This window comes from Scyliorhinus canicula, chromosome 20 (assembly GCF_902713615.1).
Source record: "Scyliorhinus canicula chromosome 20, sScyCan1.1, whole genome shotgun sequence".
Taxonomy (NCBI): Eukaryota; Metazoa; Chordata; class Chondrichthyes; order Carcharhiniformes; family Scyliorhinidae; genus Scyliorhinus; species Scyliorhinus canicula.
Genome location: NC_052165.1, coordinates 90,854,207 through 90,877,388, shown reverse-complemented (window position 1 = coordinate 90,877,388; position 23,182 = coordinate 90,854,207). Strand labels below are relative to the sequence as shown.

The 23,182-nt window shown below is 52.3% G+C and overlaps 1 protein-coding gene across 1 annotated transcript in view; it reads left to right on the top strand.

Annotated features, from left to right (window-relative positions):
• The first annotated feature begins 1,556 nt into the window (after positions 1 to 1,556).
• LOC119954860 (sarcoplasmic/endoplasmic reticulum calcium ATPase 1) overlaps positions 1,557 to 23,182 on the top strand; it is a 72,897-nt gene continuing 51,271 nt past the window's right edge. The window contains exons 1-5 of the mRNA XM_038780443.1: positions 1,557 to 2,001; positions 3,575 to 3,592; positions 4,503 to 4,585; positions 17,611 to 17,715; positions 18,743 to 18,881. Coding sequence (XP_038636371.1) covers positions 1,884 to 2,001; positions 3,575 to 3,592; positions 4,503 to 4,585; positions 17,611 to 17,715; positions 18,743 to 18,881 — 463 coding nt within the window. The 5' untranslated portion in view covers positions 1,557 to 1,883. The remainder of the gene's footprint in view (positions 2,002 to 3,574; positions 3,593 to 4,502; positions 4,586 to 17,610; positions 17,716 to 18,742; positions 18,882 to 23,182) is intronic.

Sequence of the window (23,182 nt, the reverse complement as noted above, 5' to 3'; positions counted from 1 at the left end):
GAATGTGCGCATGTGAATGAGTTATTGTGCATGTGAGTGTGTGCACGTGTGGGTGAGAATGTGTGTGACTGATTGTGTATGTGTGAATGTGTGTGTACAAATGTGAATGTGAGTGAGTGAGAATGTTTGTGTGATTATGTTTTTCTGAATGTGTGAACATTGTGTGAGTGTGAACGTGAGTGAGTGAGAATGTGCGTGTGTGAAGGCGAATGTGCGAGTGAGTGTGAATGTGTAAGTATAAATGTGAGCGTATGCGAATGTGTGTGTTTGAGTGAGTGAGTGAGAATGTGCGTGTGTGAAGGCGAATGTGTGAGTGAGTGTGAATGTGTAAGTATAAATGTGAGCGTATGCGAATGTGCGTGTTTGAGTGAGTGAGTGAGAATGTGCGTGTGTGAAGGCGAATGTGTGAGTGAGTGTGAATGTGTAAGTATAAATGTGAGCGTATGCGAATGTGCGTGTTTGAGTGAGTGAGTGTGAATCTGTGTGTGTGTGAAGGTTATTGGGCAGGGGGAGGCAGACTGACCTGGACTGTTACAGGGTGAAGGGGAGCAGAGGGTATGAGTTCCTCTCCAATGCATTTCTGTACTGTTACATGTTTGGGGGGCTCTGCTACCTCTACAGCCCCTGTCTCTCACCCACGCTCTGCTCCCAGGAATTGGTGCCGTTATGTCCTGGGGTTTAGACATTCCCCGGCACCGTTGATTGAGTTTCTGCTCTTGTATGTCCAATGTCTCCCTCTCCCCACTGCAAACACCCAGTCCCCCCCCCCCCACCCTCCCCGCCACTACGCACCCACCCACCGCTCCACTCAATCCCAACCACCAACTTCCTTGCCTCTCACTCTCTTTGTCTCCCCCTCTGAATCTCTCTGTCTCGCTGACGCTGTCTCTCTCTCTCAGCGTATCTCTTTATCTGCCTATCTCTCTGCCTCAGCCTCTGTCTCTATTTCTCTCTGTCTCTCTCTGTCTCTCTCTTGCTGTCATTTTCCCTCTCTCTGTCACAATTTGTCTCTCTCTCTCTCGCTGTCTCTCTGTCTCTATCGCTGTTTCTGTCTCTCTCTCTCTCTGTCTCTCTTTCGCTTGTATCTCTTCTCGCTCGGTCTCTTTCTGTCGCCATCTCTCGGTTTCTCCCCCTGTCTTTCACGCCATGTCTCCCTCTCCTTGTCTCTCTTCCCCGCTCCCTCTCTCCTTTGGGTGATAACAGTGTAGTTGAGGGGAGTTACTGGCAGGGGACAGGGAACTGGCTTTCCTCGGCTCCTTGTGCCCCCCCCCCCCCCATGAATCAGCAAATATCTGCCCCCTGGTAATGCAGGGGCACCTGCTGGATGGCATGACCTCACTCTCTCTCTCTATCTCTCTCTCTCTCTCTCTCACTCTCTCTTCTTTTTTCTTTGCCCAGCAAGGGGAATTTCGACCGTCACTCGATCAGTGCAGCTGACTGAAGGACGGGCCAATGGACAGGGCGACGAGGCGGGCCCGAGGTGGGCAGGTCGGCACAGGAGTGGATAGTCCTGTAAAGGAGGCGGGCTGCTCCTCTGCAGCTATAAGGCGGCCTCCAGGAGACCCCGGGGCTGGTCTGTTGAGTGCCCCCATCGACGCGGGATTGAGACACCCCCCCTCTGTGTGACATGCGCCCTTAAGCCGGCCAACTCGAGGAGACAAGCAGAGCGGGAACTGGGCAGCCGAAAGCACCTTCCCCCAAACCCCCCTCCCACCCTCCGCAACCCCTTTACAAACTTCAACACCTTTAAATCCTCACCCCCCCCCCCCCCCCCCCGGGCCACCTCGCCCTACGGACACCCTCCCGCAACATCCCTCTCCCGACCCACATCCATCGCAAGGAAAGATTAGCCCACTTGGCGAAGCCCCCCACAGTTGAGCAGCATGGAAAACGGGCACGCTAAGACCATCGAGGAGTGTCTGGCCTACTTTGGGGTCAGCGAACAGACAGGTCTCTCCCCCGAGCACGTCAAGAAGAACTTGGAGAAATATGGTTATAACGGTAAAGTTCCGTGACGGGGTGTGGCGTGGGTGGGGGTTGGGGAGGACCGGGGGGGGGGGGGGGGGGGGGGGGGGCGGTTGGCAGCTTCCAGAGGGAGGGTGCGGGGGGGGGGGGGGGGGTGAGTGCGGACGGCAGAGGGAGACAGTCAGTTCGTGTTCGAGCATGAGGGGTTTGTGTGGGTGGGTACTGCTGGTGTGTGTGTGGAAAAGTGAGAAGAGACGGGTGTGTTCGCAAATATGTGAGAGAGTGAGTATGTGAACGAGAGTGAGTGTGAACGAGAGTGAGTGTGAACGAGAGTGAGTGTGAACGAGAGTGAGTGTGAACGAGAGTGAGTGTGAACGAGAGTGAGTGTGAACGAGAGTGAGTGTGAACGAGAGTGAGTGTGAATGAGTGAGTGTGAACGAGAGTGAGTGTGAACGAGAGTGTGAAAGAGAGTGAGTGTGAAAGAGAGTGAGTGTGTGAAAGAGTGAGCGTGCGAAAGAGAGTGAGCGTGCGAAAGAGAGTGAGCGTGCGAAAGAGTGAGCGTGCGAAAGAGAGTGAGCGTGCGAAAGAGTGAGCGTGTGAAAGAGTGAGCGTGTGAAAGAGTGAGCGTGTGAAAGAGTGAGCGTGTGAATGAGTGAGCGTGTGAAAGAGTGAGTGTGAAAGAGTGAGTGTGAAAGAGTGAGTGTGTGAAAGAGTGAGTGTGTGAAAGAGAGTGTGTGAAAGAGTGAGTGTGAAAGAGTGAGCGCGTGAGAGAGTGAGCGCGTGAGAGAGTGAGCGCGTGAGAGAGTGAGCGCGTGAGAGAGTGAGCGCGTGAGAGAGAGTGAGCGCGTGAGAGAGTGAGCGCGTGAGAGAGTGAGCGCGTGAGAGAGAGTGAGCGCGTGAGAGAGTGAGCGCGTGAGAGAGTGAGCGCGTGAGAGAGAGAGCGCGAGTGAGTGAGAGTGAGCGTGAGAGAGTGAGCGCGTGAGAGAGAGCGCGTGAGAGTGAGTGCGTGAGAGAGAGTGAGTGCACATAGAGTGCGTGAGAGAGAGTGCGTGAGAAAGAGAGTGCATGAAAATGCGTGAGGGAGAGAGTGCGTGTGAGAGAGTGCGTGTGAGAGTGTGTGTGAGTGTATAAGTGTGGATTGTGAGTGCATGTGCGTATATGTGTGAGTGAGAGAGTGCAGAAGTGCATCTGTGAGTTAGTGTTGAGTGTGCGTCACTGTGTGAGTGAGTGTATGTGTGGTATCTGTTACTGTGCTGAAAAATGAAGGCACAGTGGTTAGCACTGTTGCTTCACAGCTCCAGAGACCCAGGTTTGATTCCCAGCTTGGGTCACCGTCTGTGCGGAGCCTGTACGTTCTCCCCTTGTCTGCATGGGTTTCCTCCGGGTGCTCGAAAGACGTGCTGTTAGGTGAATTGGACATTCTGAATTCTCCCTCTGTGCCCGAACAGGCGCCGGAATGTGGCGACTAGAGGATTTTCACAGTAACTTCATTACAGTGTCACTGTAAGCCTACTGGTGACAATAAAGATTACTAACCCATCTCTGTTTCTCTCTCCCTACCTTGTCCTATTCCCGCCCCGGGCTCCCCATGACTGATGTTCACCGACAGAGCTCCCAGCGGAAGAAGGTAAGAAGTCTGCCTGTTATGCATGGTGCTTAACAGTGGGCATCGGTTATTCGACCGGCCCGTGTGAGATTTTCATGCCGCCAAGGACTGATGCTTTACAGCTCACAGCGGAGGCTGGAGGAAGCGGGGCACGTGGACGAGTGGGTGGGGGTGATGATGGGTAGATTTTAGCACAATGTATGCGCGTGGGGGGGGTTGGTGACCATGGTGGAAAGCTTGTTACGCTCGTAACCGTCCTCATAGCCAGTGGGGGGAGGGGGGGGACTTGCCAAGCGTTGGCGGAGTTGAGAGGTCTGCCGCCCCTATCTTCAACCGCTACCTCGTTCGTCACCCACCATGCGATTTCTAGCCCGCACGCGTCCCTCTCTGGGACAAGGCCTCCGAGGAAGCTCAGGTTTTGGAGGAAGGGGCCTCCCACCCCCATCACCCCGCCTCCCCCACCCCACTCGAGGTTCACGGTCTGAGTGCAGCACGATGGGAGGCCCTCGCCCATTCCCTCCAACCTCGCCATCGCCTTCTTAATCTTTCCCTCCTTCCAGTATTCATCCAATCCACTTTTTGAGAATTCCTATTTGGTCTGCCCTTTGGCTCCTCCACCCTCCCCCCACCGGAGACACTTCCTCCTCATCCCCTCAATTCAGAAGCTCCTTCCCAACGGTGGGAACACCTCGATTCAATCTCCACCTTGGCCTTCTTGTCTCGCTGGGGAATGATCCTGATTTCCCAGGTCCTTCCGCGCGGACTGAAATCCCCCTCCTTCGATACCCAACCTCCCCGGTAACCGGTATGGGTAAATTAGCCCCCCACAATCGCGGCTCTGTGGGAATCAAACCCGAGGGTGATCCCACTGCTCCGAGAGTTCTTATTTCCTCCTGTGCTAATGGGACTTCCCTTCCTCTTCCGATTTCAGGGAAAACGCTTTGGCAATTGGTGGTCGAACAGTTTGAGGATCTCCTAGTCAGGATTCTATTGCTTGCGGCTTGTATCTCCTTTGTAAGTATCTCTGTAACCTCCTCCAACCGCTCCCCAACCCCTCCCACAACCCTCCCTATCTCTGTAACCTATTCCACCTCCCTCAAACCCTCCCTGTCTCTGTAACTTCCTCCAGCCCCCTCTGACCCTCCTTATCTCTCGGAGCACTGTGTGCAGTTCTGGTCTGGTTAGACCACACTGGGAGCACTGTGTACAGTTCTGGTCTGGTTAGACCACACTGGGAGCGCTGTGTACAGTTCTGGTCTGGTTAGACCACATGGGAGCACTGTGTACAGTTCTGGTTAGACCACACTGGGAGCACTGTGTACAGTTCTGGTTAGACCACACTGGGAGCACTGTGTACAGTTCTGGTTAGACCACACAGAGAGCACTGTGTACAGTTCTGGTCTGGTTAGACCACACTGGGAGCACTGTCTACAGTTCTGGTCTGGTTAGACCACACTGGGAGCACTGTGTACAGTTCTGGTCTGGTTAGACCACACTGGGAGCACTGTGTACAGTTCTGGTCTGGTTAGACCACACTGGGAGCACTGTGTACAGTTCTGGTCTGGTTAGACCACACTGGGAGCACTGTGTACAGTTCTGGTCTGGTTAGACCACACTGGGAGCGCTGTGTACAGTTCTGGTCTGGTTAGACCACACTGGGAGCACTGTGTACAGTTCTGGTCTGGTTAGACCACACTGGGAGCACTGTGTACAGTTCTGGTCTGGTTAGACCACACTGGGTGCACTGTGTACAGTTCTGGTTAGACCACACTGGGAGCACTGTGTGCAGTTCTGGTTAGACCACACTGGGAGCGTTGTGTACAGTTCTGGTCTGGTTAGACCACACTGGGAGCACTGTGTACAGTTCTGGTCTGGTTAGACCACACTGGGAGCACTATGTACAGTTCTGGTTAGACCACACTGGGAGCACTGTGTACAGTTCTGGTCTGGTTATACCACACTGGGAGCACTGTGTACAGTTCTGGTTAGACCACACTGGGAGCACTGTGTATAGTTCTGCTCTGGTTAGACCACACTGGGAGCACTGTGTACAGTTCTGGTCTGGTTAGACCACACTGGGAGCACTGTGTACAGTTCTGGTTAGACCACACTGGGAGCACTGTGTACAGTTCTGGTCTGGTTAGACCACACTGGGAGCACTGTGTACAGTTCTGGTTAGACCACACTGGGAGCACTGTGTACAGTTCTGGTCTGGTTAGACCACACTGGGAGCACTGTGTACAGTTCAGGTCTGGTTAGACCACACTGGGAGCACTGTGTACAGTTCTGGTCTGGTTAGACCACACTGGGAGCACTGTTTACAGTTCTGGTTAGACCACACTGGGAGCACTGTGTACAGTTCTGGTTAGACCACACTGGGAGCACTGTGTACAGTTCTGGTCTGGTTAGACCACACTGGGAGCACTGTGTACAGTTCTGGTCTGGTTAGACCACACTGGGAGCACTGTGTACAGTTCTGATCTGGTTAGACCACACTGGGAGCACTGAGTACAGTTCAGGTCTGGTAAGACCACACTGGGAGCGCTGTGTACATTTCTGGTCTGGTTAGACCACACTGGGAGCACTGTGTACAGTTCTGGTTAAACCACACTGGGAGCACTGTGTACAGTTCTGGTCTGGTTAGACCACACTGGGAGCACTGTGTACAGTTCTGGTCTGGTTAGACCACACTGGGAGCACTGTGTACAGTTCTGGTTAGACCACACTGGGAGCACTGTGTACAGTTCTGGTTCGACCACACTGGGAGCACTGTGTACAGTTCGTCTGGTTAGACCACACTGGGAGCACTGTGTACAGTTCTGGTCTGGTTAGACCACACTGGGAGCACTGTGTACAGTTCTGGTTAGACCACACTGGGAGTACTGTGTACAGTTCTGGTTAAACCACACTGGGAGCACTGTGTACAGTTCTGGTCTGGTTAGACCACACTGGGAGCACTGTGTACAGTTCTGGTCTGGTTAGACCACACTGGGAGCACTGTGTACAGTTCTGGTTAGACCACACTGGGAGCACTGTGTACAGTTCTGGTTCGACCACACTGGGAGCACTGTGTACAGTTCGTCTGGTTAGACCACACTGGGAGCACTGTGTACAGTTCTGGTCTGGTTAGACCACACTGGGAGCACTGTGTACAGTTCTGGTTAGACCACACTGGGAGCACTGTGTACAGTTCTGGTTCGACCACACTGGGAGCACTGTGTACAGTTCGTCTGGTTAGACCACACTGGGAGCACAGTGTACAGTTCTGGTCTGGTTAGACCACACTGACAGTGTCCAGTTCTGGTCCTTACATTATTAAATGGCTATTGAGGCAGTGGGGAAGATGTAATCAGGACTCACAAGGATACATGAACTGCAAGTTGTAACTATCAGGAATGATCAAACAGGTTGGGGATTTTTCTCTGGAATGGTGAAGGCCGAGGGGACAAACTGATTTGAGATCTTTAAGATTCTGAAACAGGGTTTCAATAGGTTTGATGTAGAGAAGATATTCACACTTGTCGGCGGATCCAGAACTAGGCGGGACATCAACATGAAACCATCACTAATAAATCCGATCGGGGAATTGAGGAGAAACATCTTTACCCAGTGAGTCGGGAGAATGTGGGACTCGCTCCCACAGGGAGTGGGGAGAATGTGAGACTCATTCCCGCAGGGAGCAGGGAGAATGTGGGACTCGCTCCCACAGGGAGTGGGGAGAATGTGGGGCTCGCTCTCACGGGGAGTGGGGAGATTGTGGGACTCACTCCAACAGGGAGTGGGGAGAATGTGGGACTCACTCCCACGGGGAGTGGGGAGAATGTGAGACTCCCTCCCACAGGGAGTGGGGGAATATGTGGGACTCCCTCCCACAGGGAGTGGGGAGAATGTGGGACTTGCTCCCACGGGGAGTGGGGAGAATGTGGGACTCGTTCCCACAGGGAGTGGGGGAGAATGTGGGACTCCCTCCCACAGGGAGTGGGGGAGAATGTGGGACTCGTTCTCACGGGGAGTGGGGGTGAATGTGAGACTCGTTCCCACAGGGAGTGGGAAGAATGTGGGTCTCCCTCCAACAGGGGGTGGGGGAGAATGTGGGACTCCCTCCAACAGGGGGTGGGGGAGAATGTGGGACTCCCTCCAACAGGGAGTGGGGGAGAATGTGGGACTCGCTCTCACGGGGAGTCGGGAGATTGTGGGACTCGCTGTCACGGGAGTGCGGAGAATGTGGGACTCGCTCCCACAGGGAGCAGGGAGAATGTGGGACTCGCTCCCACAGGGAGCAGGGAGAATGTGGGACTCGCTGCCACAGGGAGTGGGGAGAATGTGGGGCTCACTCTCACAGGGAGTGGGGGAGTATGTGGGATTCCCTCCCACAGGGAGTGGGGAGAATGTGGTACTCGCTCTCACGGGAGTGCGAAGAATGAGGGACTCCCTCCCACAGGGAGTGGGGGAGAATGTGGGCCTCGCTCCCATTGGGAGTGGGGAGAATGTGGGACTCGCTCCCACAGGGAGTGGGGAGTATGTGGGACTCGCTCCCACAGGGAGTTGGGAGTATGTGGGACTCGCTCCCACAGGGAGTGGGGAGAACGTGGGGCTCACTCTCACAGGGAGTGGGGGAGAATGTGGGACTCGCTCCCACAGGGAGCAGGGAGAATGTGGGACTCGCTCCCACAGGGAGTGGGGAGAACGTGGGGCTCACTCTCACGGGGAGTGGGGAGAATGTGTGACTCTCTGTCACGGGTAGTGGGGAGAATGTGGGACTCGCTCCCGCAAGGAGAATGTGGGACTCGCTCCCACAGGGAGAGGGGAGAACGTGGGCTCACTCTCACGGGGAGTGGGGAGAATGTGGGACTCACTCTCACAGGGAATGGGGAGAATGTGGGACTCGCTCCCACAGGGAGCAGGGTGAATGTGGGACTCGCTCCCACAGGGAGTGGGGAGAACGTGGGGCTCACTCTCACGGGGAGTGGGGAGAATATGGGACTCGCTGTCACGGGGAGTGGGGAGAATGTGGGACTCGCTCCCACATGGAGTGGGGAGAATGTGGGACTCGCTCCCACAGGGAGCAGGGAGAATGTGGGACTCACCCCCACAGGGAGTGGGGAGAACGTGGGGCTCACTCTCACGGGGAGTGGGGAGAATGTGGGACTCACTCCCACAGGGAATGGGGAGAATGTGGGACTCGCTCCCACAGGAAGTAGGGAGAATGTGGGACTCGCTCCCACAGGGAGTGGGGAGAATGTGGTACTCGCTCTCACGGGAGTGCGAAGAATGAGGGACTCCCTCCCACATGGAGTGGGGAGAATGTGGGACTCGCTCCCACAGGGAGAGGGGAGAACGTGGGGCTCACTCTCACAGGGAGTGGTGAGAATGTGGGACTCGCTCTCACGGGGAGTCGGGAGATTGTGGGACTCATTCCCAGAGGGAGCAGGGAGAATGTGGGACTCGCTCCCACAGGGAGTGGGGAGAATGTGGGGCTCACTCTCACGGGGTGTGGGGAGATTGTGGGACTCACTCCCACAGGGAGTGGGGAGAATGTGAGACTCCCTACCATAGGGAGTCGGGGAGTATGTGGGACTCCCTCCCACAGGGAGTGGGGAGAATGTGGGACTCCCTCCCACAGGGAGTGGGGAGAATGTGGTACTCGCTCTCACGGGAGTGCGAAGAATGAGGGACTCCCTCCCACAGGGAGTGGGGGAGAATGTGGGCCTCGCTCCCACTGGGAGTGGGGAGAATGTGGGACTCGCTCCCACAGGGAGTGGGGAGTATGTGGGACTCGCTCCCACAGGGAGTGGGGAGAACGTGGGCCTCACTCTCACGGGGAGTGGGGGAGAATGTGGGACTCGCTGTCACGGGGAGTGGGGAGAATGTGGGACTCACTCCCACTGCGAGTGGGGAGAATGTGGGACTCGCTCCCACAGGGAGAGGGGAGAACGTGGGGCTCACTCTCACGGGGAGTGGGGAGAATGTGGGACTCGCTCTCACGGGGAGTCGGGAGATTGTGGGACTCATTCCCAGAGGGAGCAGGGAGAATGTGGGACTCGCTCCCACAGGGAGTGGGGAGAATGTGGGGCTCACTCTCACGGGGTGTGGGGAGATTGTGGGACTCACTCCCACGGGGAGTGGGGAGAATGTGAGACTCCCTCCCACAGGGAGTTGGGGAGTATGTGGGACTCCCTCCCACAGGGAGTGGGGAGAATGTGGGACTCCCTCCCACAGGGTGTGGGGAGAATGTGGTACTCGCTCTCACGGGAGTGTGAAGAATGAGGGACTCCCTCCCACAGGGAGTGGGGAGAATGTGGGCCTCGCTCCCACTGGGAGTGGGGAGAATGTGGGACTCGCTCCCACAGGGAGTGGGGAGTATGTGGGACTCACTCCCACAGGGAGTGGGGAGAACGTGGGCCTCACTCTCACGGGGAGTGGGGGAGAATGTGGGACTCGCTGTCACGGGGAGTGGGGAGAATGTGGGACTCACTCCCACAGGGAGTGGGGAGAATGTGGGACTCGCTCCCACAGGTTGCAGGGAGAATGTGGGACTCACTCTCACAGGGAGTGGGGAGAACGTGGGGCTCACTCTCACGCGGAGTGGGGAGAATGTGGGACTCGCTCTCACGGGGAGTCGGGAGATTGTGGGACTCATTCCCAGAGGGAGCAGGGAGAATGTGGGACTCGCTTTCACAGGGAGTGGGGAGAATGTGGGGCTCACTCTCACGGGGTGTGGGAAGATTGTGGGACTCACTCCCACGGGGAGTGGGGAGAATGTCAGACTCCCTCCCACAGGGAATGGGGGAATATGTGGGACTCCCTCCCACAGGGAGTGGGGAGAATGTGGGACTCGCTCCCACAGGGAGTGGGGAGTATGTGGGACTCGCTCCCACAGGGAGTGGGGAGAACGTGGGGCTCACTCTCACGGGGAGTGGGTAAAATGTGGGACTCGCTGTCACGGGGAGTGGGGAGAATGTGGGACTCGTTCCCTTGGGGAATGGGGAGAATGTGGGATTCACTCCCACAGACGTGTTCGAGATGATTAGTGTGGATTTATTCCAGGGGAAACTTGATAAATATGTGTATGAGTGATGGAATAAGTAGAGCACCTGCTTCCTGTCATTCAAAAGTAACATGGAATCCAACACCCAGCCCTCGTATCAAACTCAAGTAGATTGCGTTTACAGGGTTAGAATTACATCTTAAACATCTCATCTAAATCTGGAGCTGGCATCTTCATTCTGGCAGGCGGTGGATATGGGGAAGGAGAGAGAGACAGACGGAGAGAGTCAGGGAGAGAGAGAAGTAGATGGACAAACACAGTCGGAAAGAGAGAGACAGGTAGAGAGGGAGACAGCGAGAAAGACAGACATGCACCAACAGAGAGAGGAACAGAGATAGAGAGAGGAGAGACAATCAGAGAGTGTGAGGCAGTGGTAAAGGAATGGAGAGAGGGAGAATGCATAACGGATAGAGTGAGAGGGCAAAAGCAAGAGAGAGAGAGGGGGAGGGCCAGAGAGAGTAAGACAGTGGGAGACAGAGAGAGAGAGAGAGAGAGGCAAAGTGAAACAGAGAGAGAGGGAGAGAAAGACAGAGAGACAGACAGAGAGACAGACAGACAGAGAAATAGAGCGACAGACAGAGGCCGAGACAGAGAGAGAAACAGATAAAAAGCCAGAGGTAGACAGACTGACAGAGAAAGAGACAGACAGGCAGAGAGAGAGAGAAAGAGGGGGAGAGAGATACAAAGAGAGGGACAGAGAGGGAGCCAGAGAGAGAGAAAGAGGGACAGAGAAAGAGATAGAGACAGAAATCGACAGCGAGAGACAGAGACTGAGAGCCAGACAAAGCGAGAGCGAGAGAGAGAATGCCAGAGAGAAACAGATAGAAAGCCAGAGATAGACATTCAGAGAGAAGGAAGGAGAGAGAGACATACAAAGCGAGAGAGAGATGGGGAGAAGCAGAAACAGAGATAGATACAGAGAGATGAAGACTGAGAGAGAGAGACTGAGAGAGAGAGACTGAGAGAGAGACAGACAGAGAGAGAGATACAGAGAGATGAAGACAGAGAGAGAGAGACTGAGAGAGAGAGACTGAGAGAGAGAGACTGAGAGAGAGACAGACAGAGAGATAGATACAGAGAGATGAAGACAGAGAGAGAGAGGGGCTGAGACTGAGAGACAGAAAGCGAGAGAGACACAGAGAGAGACAGAATGAGACAGAGATGGACAGAGAGAGCGAGAGAGAGACAGACAGACAGATATAGAGAGAGACAGACAGAGAGAGAAACAGAGAGATAGAGACAGAGAGATAGATACAGAGAGAGATAGAGACAGAGAGATAGATACAGAGATATAGAGACAGAGAGATAGAGACAGAGAGATAGATACAGAGAGAGATAGATACAGAGAGAGATAGAGACGGAGATAGATACAGAGAGATAGATACAGAGAGAGATAGAGACAGGGACATAGATACAGAGATAGATACAGAGAGATAGATACAGAGAGAGATAGAGACAGAGAGATAGATACAGAGAGATAGATACAGAGAGAGATAGATACAGAGAGAGATAGATACAGAGAGAGAGATACAGAGAGATAGATACAGAGAGATAGATACAGAGAGAGATAGAGACAGAGATAGATACAGAGAGAGATAGAGACAGAGAGATAGAGACAGAGAGATAGAGACAGAGAGATAGATACAGAGAGATAGATACAGAGAGATAGATACAGAGAGAGATAGAGACAGAGAGATAGATACAGAGAGATAGATACAGAGAGATAGATACAGAGAGATAGATACAGAGAGAGATAGAGACAGATAGATACAGAGAGAGATAGAGACAGAGATAGATACAGAGAGAGATATATACAGAGAGATAGAGACAGAGAGATAGAGACAGAGAGATAGAGACAGAGAGATAGAGACAGAGAGATAGATACAGAGAGATAGATACAGAGAGATAGATACAGAGAGAGATAGAGACAGATAGATAGATACAGAGTGAGATAGATACAGAGTGAGATAGATACAGAGAGAGATAGATACAGAGAGAGATACAGAGAGATAGATACAGAGAGATAGATACAGAGAGAGATAGAGACAGAGATAGATACAGAGAGAGATAGAGACAGAGAGATAGATACAGAGAGATAGATACAGAGAGATAGATACAGAGAGAGATAGAGACAGAGAGATAGATACAGAGAGATAGATACAGAGAGATAGATACAGAGATAGATACAGAGAGAGATAGAGACAGAGGGATAGATACAGAGAGAGATAGAGACAGGGAGATAGATACAGAGAGATAGATACAGAGAGATAGATACAGAGAGATAGATACAGAGAGATAGACACAGAGAGAGATAGAGACAGATAGATACAGAGAGAGATAGAGACAGAGAGAGATAGAGACAGAGAGAGATAGAGACAGAGAGATAGATACAGAGAGATAGATACAGAGAGATAGATACAGAGATAGATACAGAGAGAGATAGAGACAGAGGGATAGATACAGAGAGAGATAGAGACAGGGAGATAGATACAGAGAGATAGATACAGAGAGATAGATACAGAGAGATAGACACAGAGAGAGATAGAGACAGATAGATACAGAGAGAGATAGAGACAGAGAGATAGAGACAGAGAGATAGAGACAGAGAGATAGATACAGAGAGAGATAGATACAGAGAGATACATACAGAGAGAGATAGATACAGAGAGAGATAGAGACAGATAGATACAGAGAGAGATAGAGACAGAGAGATAGAGACAGAGAGATAGATACAGGGAGAGATAGAGACAGAGAGATAGATACAGAGAGAGATAGAGACAGAGAGATAGAGACAGAGAGATAGAGACAGAGAGATAGATACAGAGAGATAGATACAGAGAGAGATAGAGACAGATAGATAGATACAGAGAGATAGATACAGTGACATAGATACAGAGTGAGATAGATACAGAGTGAGATAGATACAGAGAGAGATAGATACAGAGAGAGATAGAGACAGAGATAGATACAGAGAGATAGAGACAGAGAGATAGAGACAGTGAGATAGAGACAGAGAGATAGAGACAGAGAGATAGAGACAGAGAGAGATAGAGACAGAGAGAGATAGAGACAGAGAGAGATAGATACAGAGAGAGATAGAGACAGATAGATACAGAGAGAGATAGAGACAGAGAGATAGAGACAGAGAGATAGAGACAGAGAGATAGATACAGAGAGAGATAGAGTCAGATAGATACAGAGAGAGATAGAGACAGAGAGATAGAGATAGAGACAGAGAGATAGAGACAGAGAGATAGATACAGAGAGAGATAGAGTCAAAAGATACAGAGAGAGGTAGAGACAGAGAGGTAGAGACAGAGAGGTAGAGACAGAGAGGTAGAGACAGAGAGGTAGAGACAGAGAGATAGAGACAGAGAGATAGATACAGAGAGATAGAGACAGAGAGATAGATACAGAGAGAGATAGAGACAGAGAGAGAGATAATAGAGAGATAGATACAGAGAGAGAGATAATAGAGAGATAGATACAGAGAGAGATAGATACAGAGAGAGATAGATACAGAGAGAGATAGAGACAGAGAGATAGAGACAGAGAGATAGAGACAGAGAGATAGAGACAGAGAGAGATAGATACAGAGAGAGATAGATACAGAGAGAGATAGAGACAGAGAGATAGAGACAGAGAGATAGAGACAGAGAGATAGATACAGAGAGATAGATACAGAGAGAGATAGAGACAGATAGATAGATACAGAGAGATAGATACAGTGACATAGATACAGAGTGAGATAGATACAGAGTGAGATAGATACAGAGAGAGATAGATACAGAGAGAGATAGAGACAGAGATAGATACAGAGAGATAGAGACAGAGAGATAGAGACAGAGAGATAGAGACAGAGAGATAGAGACAGTGAGATAGAGACAGAGAGATAGAGACAGAGAGATAGAGACAGAGAGAGATAGAGACAGAGAGAGATAGAGACAGAGAGAGATAGATACAGAGAGAGATAGATACAGAGAGAGATAGATACAGAGAGATAGAGACAGATAGATAGAGACAGAGAGATAGAGACAGAGAGATAGAGACAGAGAGATAGATACAGAGAGAGATAGATACAGAGAGAGATAGATACAGAGAGAGATAGAGACAGAGAGATAGAGACAGAGAGATAGAGACAGAGAGATAGATACAGAGAGAGATAGAGACAGAGAGATAGAGACAGAGAGATAGAGACAGAGAGATAGATACAGAGAGAGATAGATACAGAGAGAGATAGATACAGAGAGAGATAGAGACAGAGAGATAGAGACAGAGAGATAGAGACAGAGAGATAGATACAGAGAGAGATAGATACAGAGAGAGATAGATACAGAGAGAGATAGAGACAGAGAGATAGAGACAGAGAGATAGAGACAGAGAGATAGAGACAGAGAGATAGAGACAGAGAGATAGAGACAGAGAGATAGAGACAGAGAGATACAGAGAGATAGAGACAGAGAGATAGAGACAGAGAGATAGAGACAGAGAGATAGAGACAGAGAGATAGATACAGAGAGTGAGAGACAGAGAGGCTGAGACTGAGAGACAGAAAGCGAGAGACAGAGAGAGAGAGACAGAGAGAGTATGCAGAACCTTATCCCACAACTGCAGGCTACATCACATCTGCCTATGGGCCCCGTCCACCACTCTCTCCTCCCAGCCAACATCTATAATGACATAGCTTGCGCCAATCTTACCCCATTGCCTGAGTCGTTGCTATGATACAAGCAATGCGCCAGGCCAATGTCAACATCAACACAGTCATGGGCGGCACGGTGGTTAGCACTGCTGCCTCACCCCATCAGGGTCCCAGGTTCAAATCCAGCCTCCGGTCACTGTGCGGAGTTTGCACGTTCTCCCCGTGTGTGCGTGGGTTTCCTCTGGGTGCTCCGGTTTCCTCCCACAGAACAAAGACGTGCAGGTTAGGTGGATTGGCCACTATACATTTCCCTCAATTTCCAAAAGGTTGGGCGCAATTCCCCCCCCCCCCACCCCCCCTCACGCCGGGTGAGAGAATCGGGGGGGGGGCCGGGCGAGTCCCGCTACGCTGCCCTGGCACCCGCACGCGATTCTCCCCAAAACGCGCGCCAAGATTTACGGCAGGCCGCTCGGAGAGTCGCCGCTCGCCGTTTGTAACTGCCAAGCGGCGATTCTCTGGCCCGGATGGGCCGAGCAGCCTGCCGAAGTCGACGTGTTCACCCCGGTGCCAATCTGGTCACTGCCGGCATGAACTGCGCAGGAACGCTGCGGGGGCGGCCTGTGGGGGGGGGGGGGGGAGGGAGGATCGAGCACCGGGGGGGGGCGCTCAGAAGGGGTCTGGCCCGCGATCGGTGCCCACCGATCGGCGGGCCAGCGTCACTGAAGGACGCACGCCTTTCCTCCGCCGAAATGGAGGAGTGATCTTGCGGGGAGGACGGCAACCAGCGCATGCGCGGGTGACGTCATTTACGTGGCGCCGCTCCTAGCCCCCCGAGGGTGGGAGAATAGGGGACGAAGAGCGGCCTCCTACGCCGGAGTGAAACAGTCCGGTTTTCACTCCAGCGTCGGCACTTAGTCTCCCGTTGGGAGAATCCGGCCCGTTAGGTGGGGTTATGGGGATAGAGCACGGGTTGGGTCTGAATGGAGTGCTGCTTCAGACTTTTGGATTCCAATCCCGTCTGGGAAGAATTACATCACCAGACCATCGGGGATGCCATACTGCCCAGAGGGAAAGAGGAGACAGAAAGAGTGAGTGCGATACAGAAAGAGAGACAGAGAGACACAGTGCGGCACTCCCTCAGTACTGACCCTCTGACAGTGCAGCACTCCCTCAGTACTGACCCTCTGACAGTGCAGCACTCCCTCAGTACTGACCCTTCGACAGTGCGGCACTCCCTCAGTACTGACCCTCTGACAGTGCAGCACTCCCTCAGTACTGACCCTCTGACAGTGCAGCACTCCCTCAGTACTGACCCTCTGATAGTGTGGCTCCCTCAGTACTGACCCTCTGACAGTGCAGCACTCCCTCAGTACTGACCCTCTGACAGTGCAGCACTCCCTCAGTACTGACCCTCTGACAGTGCGGCACTCGCTCAGTACTGACCATCTGACAGTGCAGCACTCCCTCAGTACTGACCCTCTGACAATGCGGCACTCCCTCAGTACTGATCCTCTGACAGTGCGGCACTCCCTCAGTACTGACCCTCTGACAATGCGGCACTCCCTCAGTACTGACACTCTGACAGTGCGGCACTCTCTCAGTACTGACCCTCTGACAGTGCGGCACTCGCTCAGTACTGACCCTCTGACAGTGCAGCACTCCCTCAGTACTGACCCTCTGACAGTGCAGCACTCCCTCAGTACTGACCCTCTGACAGTGTGGCACTCCCTCAGTACTGACCCCCTGACAGTGCGCTGCTCCCTCAGTACTGACCCTCTGACAATGCGGCACTCCCTCAGTACTGACACTCTGACAGTGCGGCACTCTCTCAGTACTGACCCTCTGACAGAGCGGCACTCCCTCAGTACTGACCCTCTGACAGTGCGGCACTCGCTCAGTACTGACCATCTGACAGTGCAGCACACCCTCAGTACTGACCCTCTGACAGTGCGGCACTCCCTCAGTACTGACCCTCTGACAGTGCGGCACTCCCTCAGTACTGACCCTCTGACAGTGCGGCACTCCCTCAGTACTGACCCTCTGACAATACAGCGGAGGGGAAGGGAAAGAGGTGGGGTGGGAGGAGACTTCAGTCCCTGCTGAGCAACCTGGGTAGCTGGGATTGTTCTCCTTAGATCAAGAAGGTTAAGGGGGGAATTTAATCGAGGTGGGGAAAGCAGAGGAACACAGATTAGTGGTGAGCGGTAAAAGAACCAGAGTGTGGGGTGATTAATCCTCCTGTCGCAGCGTTGTTCCCGCGGCTCGGTGTCGGTGACTTGGAGCGGGCGTCGACGTGGCTGCCGCACATTAACCCTTTGTCCCTCTCTCTCCTTGCCCCCCCCTCCCTAGGTCTTGGCCTGGTTTGAAGAAGGCGAGGAGACAATCACGGCCTTTGTGGAGCCTTTCGTCATCCTCCTGATCCTGATCGCGAACGCCGTGGTCGGTGTGTGGCAGGTAAGGTAACAGTCCAGACTGGTGGAGGCCGCCCAGCTCCTCGAGCCCTGCTATGCCCACCCCCCTCACCCCGCCAACCTCACCGTTCGATATGATCCTGCTTGATTTGACTGCTACCTCAGCTCCGCTTTCCTGTTCCCCTCCCCACCTCGACTCCCCCTCATCGATCGGAACTCTGCCTCACTGGGCCTTGAATATATGCAATACGCCGCACCCGCCCTCCCCACCCCACTTCTCTCCCGCGGGAAGGGAGAATTCCACAGATTGCCCCCCTCGTAGAGAAGAAATCCCTCCTCATGCCATTCTCGATTTCCCCCCCCCCTCACGAGGGAGGAAACATTCTCTCAGTAACTACCCTATCAAGTGCCACCCCCCTCAGAATCTGATACGTTTCAATAAAATCACCACTCATTCCCCCAAACTCCGAAGGGTGGGGAACCCCAACCTGCTCAAACCTCCCCTCGTGAAGATGTGCAGGTTAGGTGGATGGGCCGTGTTAAATTGCCCCTTAATGTCCAGGGATGTGGAAGTTAGGTTGTGCAGTTTCAGGCACAGGCTGGGGTGGAAGGGAGAGTGTAAATGGGTAGCTCATTCGAAGGGTCGGTGCAGACTCGAAGGGCCGAATGGCCTCCTTCTGCACTATAGGGATTGTATGATTCTATGAAACAAAATCATCCCAGGAAATAACCCAGGGAATCTTGTCTGAACTGCCTCCGACGTGAGTCTATTCCTTCCGTGAGGAAGGAGACCAAAACTGTCCGCAGTACTCCAGCTGCGGAAACGCCAACCGTTGCAGTCAAGCTTCCCGACATTTATGCTCCTTGTGCCCGCCGTTGTTCTCCCCCCCCCCCCCCCGTTGCAAAAAAGTGTAACGTTCCAGTTGCCTTTGTATCCCAGTCAAACTCCTGTTTCCATTCCGCACCGCCCCCGCTCACCCTGTCCAAACCCTGTTTGCGAACCCCCTCGCCCCACCCTCGTCCCATTCCCCTTCCCTTCTCACCTGTTTGTGGGTTATTCGATGCCACAGGAGAGAAATGCCGAGGATGCCATAGAGGCGCTGAAGGAGTATGAGCCCGAAATAGGGAAGGTTTACCGGACGGACAAGAAGCTGGTGCAGAGAATCAAAGCTCGCGAGATCGTCCCCGGTGACATCGTGGAGGTGGCAGGTGAGCTGGGAGTCTGCGATGTGCTGGAGGAAGACCTCACACCTTGTTCCATCATTAATACGGTGCTTCACTCTGTATCTAACCCCGTGCTGTACCTGTCCTGGGAGTGTTTGATGGGAACAGTGCAGAGGAACTTTACTCTGTATCTAACCACGTGCTGTACCTGTCCTGGGAGTGTTTGATGGGGACAGTGTAGAGGGGGCTTTACTCTGTATCTAACCCTGTGCTGTACCTGTCCTGGGAGTGTTTGATGGGGACAGTGAAGAGGGAGCTTTACTCTGTATCTAACCCCGTGCTGTACCTGTCCTGGGAGTGTTTGATGGGGACAGTGTAGAGGAAGCTTTACTCTGTATCTAACCCCGTGCTGTACCTGTCCTGGGAGTGTTTGATGGGGACAGTGTAGAGGGAGCTTTACTCTGTATCTAACCCTGTGCTGTACCTGTCCTGGGAGTGTTTGATAGGGACAGTGTAGAGGGAGCTTTACTCTGTATCTAACCCCGTGCTGGACCTGTCCTGGGAGTGTTTGATGGGGACAGTGTAGAGGGAGCTTTACTCTGTATCTAATTTCCTCATTGCAACTTACTGTCCCACCTATTTTTGTGTTATCTGCAAATTTGGCGATAGAACCTTCTATCCCTCTATCCCAGTCATTAATATTGATTGTTAATAGCTGGGGCCCAGGGACCGATCCCTGTGGCACCCCACTAGTTACCTCTTGCCATCCAGAAAAAGACCCATTTATCCTGACTGTCTTCTGTCCGTCAGCCAGTCTTCTATCCAAGATAATAAATTACCCAGAATCCCCATGTGATCGAACCTTGTGAGTTAACCTTCTGTGCGGCACCTTATCAAAAGCCTTCCGAAAGTTCAGATATACTACATCTACAGATCCCCTTTATCCACTTGGCTTGTATCATCTTCGAAGAACTCGTGCAAATTAGTCAAACTTGATTTACACTTCATAAAACCATGCTAACTTTGATGGATAGCGCTTTGACTTTCCAAATGTCCTGATATTACTTCCTTAATAATGGATTCTAACAATTTCCCAATGACAGATGTTAAACTAACTGGTCTATAGTTTCCCACTTTCTGCCTCTCTTCCCGGTTTGAATAAGAAAGTTACGTTAGTGTTTTTCAAATCCACTGGAATCTTTCCCGCATCCAGGGACTTTGGAATATTATAACCAGTGGATCCACTATCTCCGGGTCTGCCACTTCCATTAACACCCTAGGATGTAGGCAATCAGGCCCTGGGGACTTGTCTGCCTTCAATTCCAATAGTTTGTTCAGTACTTTTTCCCAATCGATGATGGTTTTTCTAAGTTCCTCCCTTTCTATTAACTCTGCATTACCTGTCTCTATTGGGATGGTACTAGTTTCCTGCACTGTGAAAACTGAAGCCAAATATTGATTTCACCTTTCCTGTGTTCCCTAGTATTAATTCCCCGGTCTCATTCTCCAAGGGACCAACATTCACTTTAGCTACTCCCTTACCTTTTATATGCTTATAGAAGCTTTTGCTATCATTTATTATATTTTTTACTAGTTTTCTTTCATAATTTATCTGCTCTTTTTATAACTTTTTAGTTTCTCTTTGTCGATCTTTAAAAGTTTTCCAACCAAGGGACATCACGGTGGTGCAGTGGTTAGCACTGCTGCCTCACGGCGCCAAGGACCCGAGTTCGATCCCGGCCTCGGGGCCACTGTCCGTTTGGAGTTTGCACAATGTCTCCGTGTCTGCGTGAGTCTCACCCCCACAACCCAAAACGATGTGCAGGGTAGGTCAATTTGCCACGCTAAATTGCCCCTTAATTGGGAAAAAAAAGAATTGGGTGCCCAATCTTCCTGCCTGCCAACGGCCGTTGCAGTACGGTATGCCTTCGGTTTCATCTTAATGTTATTCCTTACTCAGCCATGGATGTTTTTCCCCCTCTTCCAATCTTCCTCCCTCTCTGGAATATATTTTAGTTGGGATAAAATGAATATCTGCTTAAATAACTGCCACTGCCCATCAACTTTTTCCTTTTTCTGCCTTGTCCTGTCTGGCCAAATTCTGCCCTCATGACGATGTCATTATCTTTCTTCAACTCCAGAACACCAGTGTGGTTCTCCTGTTTCTCGCCCTCAAACTGAATTTGAAATTCCTTCATGTTATGATCACTCTTCCCTGGAAGATCCTTAACTATGAGGTAATTAATTCATCCCTGCTCAATACACAATACCAAAGTCATAATAGGCTGCTCCCTGGTTGGTTTCACAGCATATTGCTCCAAGAAACAATCTATAACATATTCAATGTACTCTCCCTCGAGGCTAATCTTGCCAAATTGATTAATCCAGTCTATGTGCATAGGAAAATCTCCCATGATTATTGCCGTACTTTTCTTACAAACCTCCAATAATTCCTGGCTTAATCTGTGCCCCATTGCGGAATTACTGTTTGAGGGATCGATAGATTACTCCAACCAGGGACCTCTTTCCTTTGGTATTTCTGACTCCACCCAGATTTTTTCCACATCTTGATCTCCAGTGCTGATATCGTTTGTCACTACAGCACAGGCCCCTTCCTTTGCCAATAAAGCTACACCACCTTTCTGCCTGTTCTGCTTGAATACTGAGCACACTTGTACATTCGATTGACAAATCTGGGACGGGATTCTCCCCTATTTGGTGGGGCGGGCTGTACCGTCACCGAGGAGTGGCGTGAACCACACCGGCATCGGAGCGCCCGGAAGATGCGGAACCTTCAGAGGCTAGGCCGGCGCTAGCGCAGTTGGCGCTGGGCCAGCCGGCGCAGAAGGGCTTGACGCCGCGCCAACCGGCACCGAAGTGCCTCCGCCGGCCGGCGCAGGTTAGTGCATGCGCTGGAGCGCCAGCGTGTGCTGGCGTCATCCCAGCGCATGCACAGGCAGGTTCTTCTCCGCGCCGGCCATGGCCGAGTTTGTCAGCAGCCGGCGTGGAGGGAAAGAGTGCCCCCACGGCACAGGCCCGCCCGTGGATCGGTGGGCTCCGATCACGGGCCAGGCCACCGTGGGGGCACCCCCCCCCCCCCCCCCCCCCGGGGCCAGATCCCCTAGCAACCCGCCCCGAGGACTCGGAAGGCTGCTCGTAGAGCCAGGTCCTCCCGGTACGGACCAGTGTGATTTACGCCAGCGGGACTGGCCGAAAACGGGCAGGCACTCGGCCCATCGCGGGGCGGAGAATCGCCGGGGAGGCCACTGCCAACGGTCCCCGACCGGCGCAACGCGATTCCCGCCCACACCAAAACCCCGACGCCGGAGAATTCGTCAGCCGGCGGTGGGGCGGGATTCACCCCGCCCCCCGGCGATTCTCCGACCCGGCAGGTGGTCGGAGAATCCCGCTCCTGGTCTCCTTGTAACCATGTCTCAGTTATCACCACCAAATTATACCCTCTTCTCTCTATTTGGGCTGTTATCTCATTAATTTGGTTCCGAATGTCTTGTGCATTCAGACTCCAAGCCTTCAGGTTTCTTCCTTTATGATATTTCCAAATGATCTGATTACGTGGTAAAATATGACTTTCACACGTTCTGTCCATTCATTTTATTTTCTGGTAACAATCCACCTCATCATTAACGTGCTCTCCCTCCTTCTCCCTCAACTTTGATTTTCTAATCTTCCATACAACTGAACTCTCCCCTCGCCCCCACCCCCACCCCCACCAACACCTTTTCGATTGAACCCCTATGTACAGCCCTAGTTATGCGATTCACCAAGACCCTGGCCCCAGCATGCTTCAGGTGAAGACAGTCCCATTAGAACAGCTCAGCTGTACCTGTCCTGGGAGTGTACGATGGAGACAGTGCAGTGGGAGCTTTACTCTGTATCTAACCCCGTGCTGTACCTGTCCTGGGAGTGTTTGATGGGGACAGTGTAGAGCAGGGGTGGGCAAACTACGGCCCGCGGGCCGCATGCGGCCCGCCAAAGGTATTTCTGCGGCCCACCAAGTCATTAAAAAAAAAAAAAAAAAAATTTTTAAAAAACAATTTTTTTTTTTTTTAAATTTTTTTTAAGGTTAATGGGGGGGGGGCTGTTGGGTTACTTACTGGTATAGGGTGGATACGTTGACTTGAGTAGGGTGATCATTGCTCGGCACAACGTCGAGGGCCGAAGGGCCTGTTCTGTGCTGTACTGTTCTATGTTCTATATGAGGCGCCCAGAATCATAACCGGGTGAAGTAATTATTTTACTTAATATACTATGCGGCCCTTTGTGAATTGTGAATTTCTGAATGTGGCCCTTGCACGGAAAAGTTTGCCCACCCCTGGTGTAGAGGG